Below are 14422 nucleotides of genomic sequence, written 5' to 3'. Positions count from 1 at the left end.
CCACTGACTGATTCCTTCTGACTGTTGAGTCAACCGGTGGTGCAGGAGCGGCTGGTCACCCGCCACACACTGGATGATGACAATCCTCCACACACTGGATGATGACAATCCTCCACACACTGGATGATGACAATCCTCCACACACTGGATGATGACAATCCTCCACACACTGGATGATGACAATCCTCCACACACTGGATGATGACAATCCTCCACACACTGGATGATGACAATCCTCCACACACTGGATGATGACAATCCTCCACACACTGGATGATGACAATCCTCCACACACTGGATGATGACAATCCTCCACACTCGCATTTACGACCAGAATAGCTTTAATAGCCGCCATTTTTCTCTCACGGGATCCTTTTATTTTCTGAAGCAATTCTTCGTAATGTTTTGTGTGGCATCAGAAAACTGCGAAGTTCAATTCTAGTTTTGTCAGGATCCGGAGCAAGACCAGCACCGTGACACGCTGGGCCCATCCTCTGCCCTTACCATCTTACCCAAGTCCTTCTCCAGAGAAAGTTGACCACATATGTAGGGTTTACAGGTATGTGTTCGGCCATACCTGTCCAGCAGTGCCGCTGTGTGCAGCAGTGCCGCTATGTCCAGCAGTGCCGCTATGTCCAGCAGTGCCGCTATGTCCAGCAGTGCCGCTATGTCCAGCAGTGCCGCTATGTCCAGCAGTGCCGCTGTGTGCAGCAGTGCCGCTATGTCCAGCAGTGCCGCTGTGTGCAGCAGTGCCGCTATGTCCAGCAGTGCCGCTGTGTCCAGCAGTGCCGCTGTGTCCAGCAGTGCCGCTGTGTGCAGCAATGAAAGGTTTGAAAGCTTTGCCTTGCTCAGCCGAGTGATTCTTCACTACTACCCCAAGCCGCTGCTTGTAAGCGTACACAAAAAAAATGGAAACGCCAGTTCGTCGAAGGGATTAGAAGCATTAACACCAGCCATGGCTCAGCTGGTGTGTGTGTGTGTGTGTGTGTGTGTGTGTGTGTGTGTGTGTGTCCTGATATTATATCGTTTAATGTAAGTATCAGGAACTTTAACCCCTTAAGGGTTGGTACGACCCTTGGGTGTAGTGGTCAGATATTTGAGTAACCTTGAGAGTGAAGCCAGAGACCAAATCATCATACCCAAAGGTCGTACCGTCATGTTCAAGGGTCGTACCGTCATGTTCAAGGGTCGTACCGGCGTGCGTGAGTGCTTCCAGTAAAGCCATGTACTAGGAAGTACCCACATCTCGTGCATACACCAAGTGACCCTAGGAACACCTTGACCTGTGTGCCTCAATGCTGCCTCACCATGACCCAAGTTGTCGTTGTACACCCCGACAGCTGTAGTTGTACGCCCTGACAGCTGTAGTTGTACGCCCTGACAGCTGTAGTTGTACGCCCTGACAGCTGTAGTTGTACGCCCTGACAGCTGTAGTTGTAGGTTATGGACTCAGACAGTTGCGACTCCTGGGCCCAGACGGCTGCAGGTTCCAGCCCCGATAGTTGTAGCTGTAACTCATGGACCCAGACAGTTGTAGGTTGTAGGCCCAGATAGTTGTAGCTGTTGGTTGTATGGCCAGACAGTTGTAACTGTAGCTTGTATCGAGCCTATCTGGTGTGTTGTGTGTGATATATTCTAACCTTGATATGTCTCGCATAACAAGATGGTTACGGTACCAAGTGTGACCTGACTGTGTTACGTTACATGGTGAGTCCCGCCCTCAGTCAGTGAAGCCTAGGCAACATGTAACATTAAGTAACGTAACGCGAGAGTGACATGTGACATAGCATCACACTATTGTGTTATAGTAAACACTGTGCCAGTCACCTTCCCTATTACTAACGGAAAATAGATAAATACATGAATGAATATATAAATGAAAACTATAGATAAAAGTGTTATAAGTCTTGGGGAATGGTGAGGTATCATCCATAGAGTCCCACTTACTTGTGTTCATCACCTTACTTACTAAGTAATGACCTGGTGCAGGCCAGCAGACACGGGCCTGTGTCGGAGTCCACTGACAAGAGAGTCCAGTGTGGAGGATAACAACATCAGCAACACTGAGCCAAAGTCTTTGAAATCTCTTCATTTGCAGTAGTAGTCCAGGGATGTCCTGGCATGTCTAGTAATATTCACTGATGTTCAGTGGTCAATAAAGTTCAGTGATGTTCTTTGATGTCCATAATGTTGAGTGATGTCCACTGATGTCCATAAAGTTCAGTGTGTCCAGTGACGCCCAAGGACGTCCGGGGTTCCAGGGATGCTCAGCTTTCTTCTGTGGCTTTACGCGTGATGTCTTTTTCGGGAAAGCAGAGTAAACAAATGACTCCATTAGTAATCAGTAAACATAGTAATGTGAGGAACTCTCAATCTTTTATCATCGAAATGTCCTCCCCTGCCCCCAGCACGCGCCTCCCCTGCCCCCAGCACGCGCCTCCCCTGCCCCCAGCACGCGCCTCCCCTGCCCCCAGCACGCGCCTCCCCTGCCCCCAGCACGCGCCTCCCCTACCCCCGGCACGCGCCTCCCCTGCCCCCGGCACGCGCCTCCCCTGCCCCCGGCACGCGCCTCCCCTGCCCCCGGCACGCGCCTCCCCTGCCCCAGCACGCGCCTCCCCTGCCCTAGCACGCGCCTCCAGGCAGAGTAGCGAGTGTGTACGTGTGTTGCCGCCATGTTTGGTTTAGAGTTTCTGCAACACTTGAAGTGTCATGAGCGCAGCACCTCAGCAGTAGCTGCCCCTGGGTGACGCCTCCTCTCACCAGTTCACATAGTTTACTCTCGGCTCTCTAACTGCTCTCTCAGCATGACAGTCACTGCCCGGCCGGCAGGAGAGGCACTGCCCGGCCATCAGCTGATCAGCTTTAAGCTGAGGTGGACGATCAACACCTGCAGTAACAACCAGCTGACCAGCAGGAGGGAAAGGTTACAGGAAGACCTGTGGGGGAGCTTCCTTCCGCCGCCCACCTCCTCCACCCCCTTGACTCTTGTCTGTGCCACAGAGCCACACCCTACTGACCCCAGTCTGTGACACATACAGCCACGTCCTACTGACGCCCAGTCTGAATGCGTTACAATGATAAAGTAGTTGACGACATACACATAACAATGGGAAGATTAAGTTGTTCGCTTGTTTAGCTGTTCACTTGTTTATGACATTCACAGTAGTAGGTCTAGGACAATTGTTGTATGTGTACAACACTGGTTGGTATAAGGTGATTGTGGTGACGGACGTCGGTCAGTGGAGGTCAGTTAGTCTTGCCGGTGTGGCGTTGGTGTTGTGTCATGACTTCAACGGTCTGGCCAAAGATTATGTCAGTGTCATGTTGTTTACATTGTGGCCACCACGGCTCCGACATAGGCCTCTCGAGAGACCCACAAAGTGAGTTACTGGTTCACTAGGTCACTGGTGAGTTACTGGTTCTCTAGGTCACTGGTGAGTTACTGGTTCACTGGTAAAGATATCTAATGTGTGTATCTCTCCCTCATTCAAATTTACTGGAGGTAGACTCTCATGTGAGATGGTGGGTTTAATCTGGCGTTATCCAAGTATAAAGCTGGAGAGAGAGAGAGAGAGAGAGAGAGAGAGAGAGAGAGAGAGAGAGAGAGAGAGAGAGAGAGTCAGGTCGACATGTAGGTAGGCGACCAAAGAGCGATACTGACACACGTCAAAGAGGATAGGATGGTGTGTGTGTGTGTGTGTGTGTGTGTGTGTGTGTGTATGTATGTATGTATGTTGGTTGTGTATTTCCGTCAATAGATATTTTTAATACCAAACCTTCACGTATATATTTCTATACATTGATTAACGTACATTACAAAGAAAAGCCAAACTAGGAAATCAATCACATGAACATCAGTCACGTTGTATCAACAACAAATTGTTGAAGTTGTATCCAGTGTAGAGGAGGCACAGCTTCCCGTGTATCCAGTGTAGAGGAGGCACAGCTTCCCGTGTATCCAGTGTAGAGGAGGCACAGCTTCCCGTGTATCCAGTGTAGAGGAGGCACAGCTTCCCGTGTATCCAGTGTAGAGGAGGCACAGCTTCCCGTGTATCCAGTGTAGAGGAGGCACAGCTTCCCGTGTATCCAGTGTAGAGGAGGCACAGCTTCCCGTGTATCCAGTGTAGAGGAGGCACAGCTTCCCGTGTATCCAGTGTAGAGGAGGCACAGCTTCCCGTGTATCCAGTGTAGAGGAGGCACAGCTTCCCGTGTATCCAGTGTAGAGGAGGCACAGCTTCCCGTGTATCCAGTGTAGAGGAGGCACAGCTTCCCGTGTATCCAGTGTAGAGGAGGCACAGCTTCCCGTGTATCCAGTGTAGAGGAGGCACAGCTTCCCGTGTATCCAGTGTAGAGGAGGCACAGCTTCCCGTGTATCCAGTGTAGAGGAGGCACAGCTTCCCGTGTATCCAGTGTAGAGGAGGCACAGCTTCCCGTGTATCCAGTGTAGAGGAGGCACAGCTTCCCGTGTATCCAGTGTAGAGGAGGCACAGCTTCCTGTGTATCCAGCGTAGAGGAGGCACAGCTTCCCGTGTATCCAGTGTAGAGGAGGCACAGCTTCCCGTGTATCCAGTGTAGAGGAGGCACAGCTTCCTGTGTATCCAGCGTAGAGGAGGCACAGCTTCCCGTGTATCCAGCGTAGAGGAGGCACAGCTTCCCGTGTATCCAGTGTAGAGGAGGCACAGCTTCCTGTGTATCCAGTGTAGAGGAGGCACAGCTTCCTGTGTATCCAGCGTAGAGGAGGCACAGCTTCCCGGGAAGCCGATACGGTTTGTTATCATAGATGCAGTACTCGTGTACCATGACTAGGGGGGAGGGAGGGCGGGGGCGACATTTAAAAATCCAGATGAAACAGACCTGGAGCCAGCCAGGGGGTCACGGAACGTCGGTTGACCGCTCACAGGTCGCAGCCAGCCAGGCCAGGGGTCACACACATATAAGGAAGTGGAGCAGCCAAGGAAAGGAATAGACTATACAACGGGTTGTGTGTGTGGGTGGTGGCCTCTGGTCTCCGTGCAGTGTGTATCAGAGTGAGGTTAAGCAATTAGGTATTCAATAAAAACTAAACATAGGAAAGCAATTTTCATATTACTGGATATTTTGATAATTTCTAAACATACTCATCATTATTCCTAAACTTAGCTGATTTATACCGAAGGCAATACAGGTAGGTTATTACCCGGAACACGTGATCAAAGGAAACTCTGGGGACTTCAGCTAACTGTGTGAACCTTGTCTTGCTACCCCGAGTCTGTCCTCTGCTCCACTACTTCTGAATAAGTACAAACGTTATAGTCGCGTAGGTACGCACAAGTAAACCTCACGTCACAGATGTGAAGATACTCCCGTCCAAAGGTTTACTAATGAGGACATGAATTATAAACCAAGTTGGAGCAGGATTAATCTGACTCATGCTTTTGAGCCAAGGATTATGTCTGGTGAATAATGGCATTATTCAGATTTATGTTGAAATGTGACCAAGCAAGTATCATATCCCGCACCACACTTGGTTATGATTCTTGATATTGCTGACAATGATCACAGTGTCAGTAGACTGCACGGTAAGCTATATGGAGAGATGGCTCAATGGATTTCTTTGTCTCAGCCATTTGACAGAGAGAGAGAGAGAGAGAGAGAGAGAGAGAGAGAGAGAGAGAGAGAGAGAGAGAGAGAGAGAGAGCAGTAATAGGTTTTAGTTATAAAGTTATGATATCTACGTCTATAACACTGCATGTATAACATAGCACGTATGCAAACATCGTAGGAAAATATTTACAACCCTGTATACTTAATGGTCTGAGGTCCACCACAGAGACGAGGCACACACCAGGATCCTGACCGTTTATCTACCTACTTTAACCAGTGTCCACACAGTAGTACCAAGATTTACACAAGGAAATTGATGACAAAGTATTGACTGTTTTCTCGTCTCGCCTGCAGGAAGTGGCCACAAGGATTGCCAGGAGAATGGTTCGTGGTTCACCCACCCGCGCACCAACCAGTCCTGGTCTAACTACACTACTTGTGTCGACATGTCCAACCTGGAGGTAACGTGTTTGTTCAGGACGTTTCCTCTGGGTCTCACCTGAGGATAAGATAGATGCTGAGAAGGTTCCCTCCTCCTTGTCTGTCGTGGGCCCTTTTAAACCACTGGTCAGGATCTATTTATCTCAAGCACCAGTAGGAAACATAGCAACTTACACACATATTACATATTTCCTGGTAAAGTAAATAGCTATCTAAGGCATTTAATGTGAATTTACACTTACCGTTTTATTATAGATTTAATAATTGTATCGTGAATTTTGTACCGCTAGTCTTTCAGATGTAGTGTATGGGTGGATAAATTTCGTCAATATAATGATAAAGGGTTACGTAAAACAAGTATAGATAGAAATAGATGTATATTTAGAATCCCTAAAGGGTAGCTACCATTGTGTCTATGTGAGGGAGTCTGTGTGAGAAAACTGCAGCCTCCAAGGAGAACAAGAGCAGCAGGGAAGGATTATCGACAGTCATTTATTCGAGATTTTCTTATAGTGAATTTAGACGATCATCAGCTGGCGGTAGAAACCCGCCACCTTCACAGTAAGAGGGTCTGAGGCGGTGTTGCTGCGACCCCTCCCTCTATAGGCCGGTAAGCCAACGTGTTGGAATTAAAGCTGGCAGCTCAGGAGCCTCTGTTGCCTGGTAAGATGGGGGCCAGACTCATTAAGAATTTTAAGAGCCTTCTTTTACCCAGAGTTAAAAATGGTTCCTAACAAACTGGGTTAAAATGGTTCTGGTAATCCTGGATACATCTAATAGTCTGAGATCTTTTGGTCTTAGAAAGTTTCAAGTCTGCTGAAGTGCAGGTGGTGGCACGTCGCGTGCTATCCACTCGCCAGCCATAGGTGACCCCATCCGTGTGAACCCACCGAGTCAGAGGAAGAGCAGTTCTTACTCTCCTGGACGGTGGGCTGTGGTATCAGACCCACTGAAGAGGTTATTACCTTTAATGTATATGCCATGCCGGCTGCCCGTAGTCTCTGTTCATAACATGAAGGCGAGTAATTTAACCATTGTTTTTCCAGGAAATGTACTGTTATTTAGTATGGGTAGAGGCACTCCAGGTTGGGATCTACTCAAGTAACTGAACGAGCAAGAGAAAGTAGTCCCGTATGGGGAATAACCAGACTTCAAGACGAATTCTAACTTCAAGAGACAAGTTCTTGCTCGAGCAAACCTGAAGGACTGTTCCCCGGTACACAAGTGTCCCTCTTGCCTTATGTTAAGATTCTTCTGGCAGGATGGCTTGGGTAAGGCAGCGAAGGAAGTTATCTGTAGCGATCATACGAGCGGGACCATCCCAGGAAGGTAAGGACGAAGGCTGACGGGACGGAAATGTTTTTTTTGTTTTTTTTTTTCTTAGCGGCCAACATTGTGCGGACAACATACGTCCCACTCAAAGGTCATCTCGTGTGAAATATATAAAGTGAGACCAAAGAAAGTGGAAATGAATCAAGGCTGCGCGGGTGTTTGTAGATCTGAGTCTTATCTAAAGGAAAAAGGATTACGAAGAGGAAGGCATAAAAAGAGGAAGAAAATTCCACAGCTTAATTGTTCATGGGAAGGAGGAGGTTCATAACGGTCAGTCCACAAGTCGTTTACCTCTACACAGAAACTAAGGGAAGCAGCAGCAGACACGCGTGCCCTGAGTCCTGACTTTGGGGGTCGGAGACGTATTCAGACAGTTAACGAATTCGATGACCAAGAGGGTACCTGTGGAACAAGGAAGAAGCAGTGGAAGATATCAGGAGAATTCATGAAGCGGACGGCTTTTAATTCCTCTCTGGTTATAATAGAGAAGGTGAGGAAGAAACACCCCAGATATGTGAGCAGCACTCCGTACCTGGGGGAATAAAACCCCTGTAGGGATGATGGAGACGCTCACAGCAATAATGATTACGGCAGCCTGACAAGACTGCCAGAAGAAAACTGGAAATATGACGTTTTAGCCCAGTCATCTACCAGGCTACTGCTTCCCCAGTCTGAGGTGTTGCACAGCTCTAAAATGAGTAGAGGAATGTGTTCAGTACCAGAAAGAGAACAGACATTAAGGGGAAAGGAGGGAAAGTAAGTCAAGTGTGTAAAATGGAATCTTCAACATAAGAATGAAGTGGATTAGGAGTACAAGAGAGATCATTAACAGAGGGAGGAATGAGAGCAGGCGATAAGACAGAACCCTGAAGAAGACCACTGCTGATACAAACAAAGGCTTCAGTCGCTTCATCAACGACTATGGCAATGGACATCGATGGCAGCTGAAAAGGTTTTACCACAATCTCTGACAACAGATGAGTTATATAGGGAAGATCACTCGAAGATCCAGCACTGCGAAACTCGTAATGGAAGTGAGAATGAACGGCAATGTATTCTGTCTGAGAAAGTGAAGGTCGGGGAGAGTTACAAAGACTTTGGAGACAGCAGAAATGAGAGCAATGGTACAACAGTTGGTGGGGTTAGAGTGGTCTCCATTCACAAGGGGCGTGGTGAGTGGTAGTCACATAATGATGAGTGTAGTGAGTGGTAGTCACATAATGATGAGTGTAGTGAGTGGTAGTCACATAATGATGAGTGTAGTGAGTGGTAGTCACATAATGATGAGTGTAGTGAGTGGTAGTCACATAATGATGAGTGTAGTGAGTGGTAGTCACATAATGATGAGTGTAGTGAGTGGTAGTCACATAATGATGAGTGTAGTGAGTGGTAGTCACATAATGATGAGTGTAGTGAGTGGTAGTCACATAATGATGAGTGTAGTGAGTGGTAGTCACATAATGATGAGTGTAGTGAATGGTAGTCACATAATGATGAGTGTAGTGAGTGGTAGTCACATAATGATGAGTGTAGTGAGTGGTAGTCACATAATGATGAGTGTAGTGAGTGGTAGTCACATAATGATGAGTGTAGTGAGTGGTAGTCACATAATGATGAGTGTAGTGAGTGGTAGTCACATAATGATGAGTGTAGTGAATGGTAGTCACATAATGATGAGTGTAGTGAGTGGTAGTCACATAATGATGAGTGTAGTGAGTGGTAGTCACATAGTGATGAGTGTAGTGAATGGTAGTCACATAATGATGAGTGTAGTGAATGGTAGTCACATAATGATGAGTGTAGTGAGTGGTAGTCACATAATGATGAGTGTAGTGAGTGGTAGTCACATAATGATGAGTGTAGTGAGTGGTAGTCACATAATGATGAGTGTAGTGAGTGGTAGTCACATAATGATGAGTGTAGTGAGTGGTAGTCACATAATGATGAGTGTAGTGAGTGGTAGTCACATAATGATGAGTGTAGTGAGTGGTAGTCACATAATGATGAGTGTAGTGAGTGGTAGTCACATAATGATGAGTGTAGTGAGTGGTAGTCACATAATGATGAGTGTAGTGAGTGGTAGTCACATAATGATGAGTGTAGTGAGTGGTAGTCACATAATGATGAGTGTAGTGAGTGGTAGTCACATAGTGATGAGTATGGTAAGTGGTAGTCACATGATCCCTGCTTGTCTACAGCTCCACATGGGGGTCAACACGCTGTACATCGCCGGCTACTCCATGTCTCTGGTGGCGCTCTGTATCTCCCTCTTCATCTTCTGCTTCTTCAAGTAAGTCACACGTATCTCTTGTTCCTATTTATGCGAAGACGAAAGACTGCTGGAATATATCCGAGTATGATGTTGGTATGTTGCCAGTATGTTGATAGTATATTAGTATTTTTCCGGTATGTTGTTAGTATGTTAGCATGTTATCAGTATATTGTTGGTATGTTGCCTGTATGTTGTTAGTATTATAGTATGTTGCCAGTATGCTGTTAGTATATAAGTATGTTGTCAGTATGTTGTTAGTATGTTAGTATGGTGTTAGTATGTTGTCAGTATGTTAGTAAGTATGTTGTCAGTATGTTATTAGTATGGTGTTACTTTGTTGCCAGTATATTGTTAGTATGCTGTCAGTATGCTGTTAGTATTTTGTCAGTATGTTAATACGTTGTCAGTATGTTGTTAGTATGTTCCTAGTATGTTGTCAGTATTGAATTTGTTGGGAAAGAACAGGATTTCCTTTCATCTTATAACACTGTTTTTGTATTGTATATATATATATATATATATATATATATATATATATATATATATATATATATATTTCTTTTTCTTTTAAACTATTCGCCATTTCCCGCGTTAGCGAGGTAGCGTTAAGAACAGAGGACTGGGCCTTTGAGGGAATATCCTCACCTGGCCCCCTTTTCTGTTCCTTCTTTTGGAAAATTAAAAAAAAAACAAGAGGGGAGGATTTCCAGCCTCCCGCTCCCTTCCCTTTTAGTCGACTTCTACGACACGCAGGGAATACGTGGCAAGTATTCTTTCTCCCCTATCCCCAGATATATATATATATATATATATATATATATATATATATATATATATATATATATATATATATATATATATATATATGTATGTATGTATGACTCATGGTGAGGTGCCTGAGGATTGGCGGAATGCGTGCATAGTGCCATTGTACAAAGGCAAAGGGGATAAGAGTGAGTGCTCAAATTACAGAGGTATAAGTTTGTTGAGTATTCCTGGTAAATTATATGGGAGGGTATTGATTGAGAGGGTGAAGGCATGTACAGAGCATCAGATTGGGGAAGAGCAGTGCGGTTTCAGAAGTGGTAGAGGATGTGTGGATCAGGTGTTTGCTTTGAAGAATGTATGTGAGAAATACTTAGAAAAGCAAATGGATTTGTATGTAGCATTTATGGATCTGGAGAAGGCATATGATAGAGTTGATAGAGATGCTCTGTGGAAGGTATTAAGAATATATGGTGTGGGAGGCAAGTTGTTAGAAGCAGTGAAAAGTTTTTATCGAGGATGTAAGGCATGTGTACGTGTAGGAAGAGAGGAAAGTGATTGGTTCTCAATGAATGTTGGTTTGCGGCAGGGGTGTGTGATGTCTCCATGGTTGTTTAATTTGTTTATGGATGGGGTTGTTAGGGAGGTAAATGCAAGAGTCCTGGAAAGAGGGGCAAGTATGAAGTCTGTTGTGGATGAGAGAGCTTGGGAAGTGAGTCAGTTGTTGTTCGCTGATGATACAGCGCTGGTGGCTGATTCATGTGAGAAACTGCAGAAGCTGGTGACTGAGTTTGGTAAAGTGTGTGAAAGAAGAAAGTTAAGAGTAAATGTGAATAAGAGCAAGGTTATTAGGTACAGTAGGGTTGAGGGTCAAGTCAATTGGGAGGTGAGTTTGAATGGAGAAAAACTGGAGGAAGTGAAGTGTTTTAGATATCTGGGAGTGGATCTGTCAGCGGATGGAACCATGGAAGCGGAAGTGGATCATAGGGTGGGGGAGGGGGCGAAAATTTTGGGAGCCTTGAAAAATGTGTGGAAGTCGAGAATATTATCTCGGAAAGCAAAAATGGGTATGTTTGAAGGAATAGTGGTTCCAACAATGTTGTATGGTTGCGAGGCGTGGGCTATGGATAGAGTTGTGCGCAGGAGGATGGATGTGCTGGAAATGAGATGTTTGAGGACAATGTGTGGTGTGAGGTGGTTTGATCGAGTAAGTAACGTAAGGGTAAGAGAGATGTGTGGAAATAAAAAGAGCGTGGTTGAGAGAGCAGAAGAGGGTGTTTTGAAATGGTTTGGGCACATGGAGAGAATGAGTGAGGAAAGATTGACCAAGAGGATATATGTGTCGGAGGTGGAGGGAACGAGGAGAAGAGGGAGACCAAATTGGAGGTGGAAAGATGGAGTGAAAAAGATTTTGTGTGATCGGGGCCTGAACATGCAGGAGGGTGAAAGGAGGGCAAGGAATAGAGTGAATTGGAGCGATGTGGTATACAGGGGTTGACGTGCTGTCAGTGGATTGAATCAAGGCATGTGAAGCGTCTGGGGTAAACCATGGAAAGCTGTGTAGGTATGTATATTTGCGTGTGTGGACGTGTGTATGTACATGTGTATGGGGGGGGGGGGTTGGGCCATTTCTTTCGTCTGTTTCCTTGCGCTACCTCGCAAACGCGGGAGACAGCGACAAAGTATAAAAAAAAAAAAAAAAAAAAAAAAAAAAAAATATGTGTGTGTGTATGTATATGGCATTACGTATTTGCAGTATAGAGTATACTGATGATGAGTTTGAGAAGATATATTCTATTGGAACTAAGTTTAAGAACCCCAGATCTTTCATTGATAAATCCCTTAAGTTAGCAAAGAAATCATTTTATAGAGTTGAGCCCAAACCGCCCAATGACCCGAAGAATCTTTTAGTTCTCCCTTTTAATAATGATTTTACTTCACTTCCCATGTTGCTTAAATTCTTTGATGTAAATGTTGCCTTCAGCAACACTGATACCATAAAGAATATCCTTATTAGGAACTCGCCAGAAAATTCTCCTGGGTGCATCTATAAAGTGCCATGTAGAAATTGTGATAAGTTTTATGTTGGGCAGACTGGTAAGGATCTTTCTGTTACTTAAGCAACATAGATATAGTATAAAAACAGGACAAGAATCAAATACCTTGTTTAATCACGTTGAAAACTATGATCATTGTATGGACTGGAGTAATGCCATCTCTGTTATTAACTCTAACTCCAGTACCTTGAGAAATATCATTGAATCTTCTATTATCAAATACACAAAGAATTATAATCTTAATATTAGTGAGGGTCTATACAAATTGGATAACTTTATTGTTGACAGAATTTGTAAACAATTCACCTTCTTGTCCACATGATAAGTTTATGATACGCTCGTTGTCTGTCTTGGACTATCACTTGTTTACCAAATGGCGTCCTAGCTACGTCTCTTCGTTGTATATCAACTGACTGTTATATTTCTCTCTTGTGTCTCCCCCGATGATGTGATCATTACACGAAAGTACACTTGGGAACTTATCGTCTTTCATTTTCCCCATGGACTGATAGGAATATACTTGATCACTCGCAAAATTGTGATCCTTTCCAATATATATATATATATATATATATATATATATATATATATATATATATATATATATATATATATATATATATATATATATCACACACCCCTGCCGCAAACCTACATTCACTGAGAACCAATCACTTTCCTCTCTTCCTACACGTACACATGCCTTACATCCTCGATAAAAACTTTTCACTGCTTCTAACAACTTGCCTACCACACCATATATTCTTAATACCTTCTACAGAGCATCTCTATCAACTCTATCATATGCCTTCTCCAGATCCATAAATGCTACATACAAATCCATTTGCTTTTCTAAGTATTTCTCACATACATTCTTCAAAGCAAACACCTGATCCACACATCCTCTACCACTTCTGAAACCACACTGCTCTTCCCCAATCTGATGCTCTGTACATGCCTTCACCCTCTCAATCAATACCCTCCCATATAATTTGCCAGGAATACTCAACAAACTTATACCTCTGTATAAGTACTCCATGGTTGTTTAATTTGTTTATGGATGGGATTGTTAGGGAGGTGAATGCAAGAGTTTTGGAAAGAGGGGCAAGTATGAAGTCTGTTGGGGATGAGAGAGCTTGGGAAGTGAGTCAGTTGTTGTTCGCTGATGATACAGCGCTGGTGGCTGATTCATGTGAGAAACTGCAGAAGCTGGTGACTGAGTTTGGTAAAGTGTGTGAAAGAAGAAAGTTAAGAGTAAATGTGAATAAGAGCAAGGTTATTAGGTACAGTAGGGTTGAGGGTCAATTCAATTGGGAGGTGAGTTTGAATGGAGAAAAACTGGAGGAAGTAAAGTGTTTTAGATATCTGGGAGTGGATCTGGCAGCGGATGGAACCATGGAAGCGGAAGTGGATCATAGGGTGGGGGAGGGGGCGAAAATTCTGGGAGCCTTGAAGAATGTGTGGAAGTCGAGAACATTATCTCGGAAAGCAAAAATGGGTATGTTTGAAGGAATAGTGGTTCCAACAATGTTGTATGGTTGCGAGGCGTGGACTATGGATAGAGTTGTGCGCAGGAGGATGGATGTGTTGGAAATGAGATGTTTGAGGACAATGTGTGGTGTGAGGTGGTTTGATCGAGTAAGTAACGTAAGGGTAAGAGAGATGTGTGGAAATAAAAAGAGCGTGGTTGAGAGAGCAGAAGAGGGTGTTTTGAAATGGTTTGGTCACATGGAGAGAATGAGTGAGGAAAGATTGACCAAGAGGATATATGTGTCGGAGGTGGAGGGAACGAGGAGAAGAGGGAGACCAAATTGGAGGTGGAAAGATGGAGTGAAAAAGATTTTGTGTGATCGGGGCCTGAACATGCAGGAGGGTGAAAGGAGGGCAAAGAATAGAGTGAATTGGAGCGATGTGGTATACCGGGGTTGACGTGCTGTCAGTGGATTGAATCAAGGCATGTGTATGGGGGTGG

At 44.9% G+C, this 14422-nt stretch overlaps 1 protein-coding gene across 1 annotated transcript in view; it reads left to right on the top strand.

The window, feature by feature from the left end:
• LOC139764000 (calcitonin gene-related peptide type 1 receptor-like) overlaps window positions 1-14422 on the top strand; it is a 167102-nt gene that overhangs the window by 122592 nt on the left and 30088 nt on the right. Inside the window, exons 4-5 of the mRNA XM_071690472.1 lie at window positions 5938-6044; window positions 9555-9648. Of these exons, the coding sequence (XP_071546573.1) occupies window positions 5938-6044; window positions 9555-9648 (201 nt within the window). The remainder of the gene's footprint in view (window positions 1-5937; window positions 6045-9554; window positions 9649-14422) is intronic.

The sequence above is a fragment of the Panulirus ornatus genome, chromosome 48, assembly GCF_036320965.1.
Source record: "Panulirus ornatus isolate Po-2019 chromosome 48, ASM3632096v1, whole genome shotgun sequence".
NCBI lineage: Eukaryota > Metazoa > Arthropoda > Malacostraca > Decapoda > Palinuridae > Panulirus > Panulirus ornatus.
The sequence above is the reverse complement of the archived record's forward strand: the minus strand, read 5'-3'. Positions and strand labels throughout refer to the sequence as shown.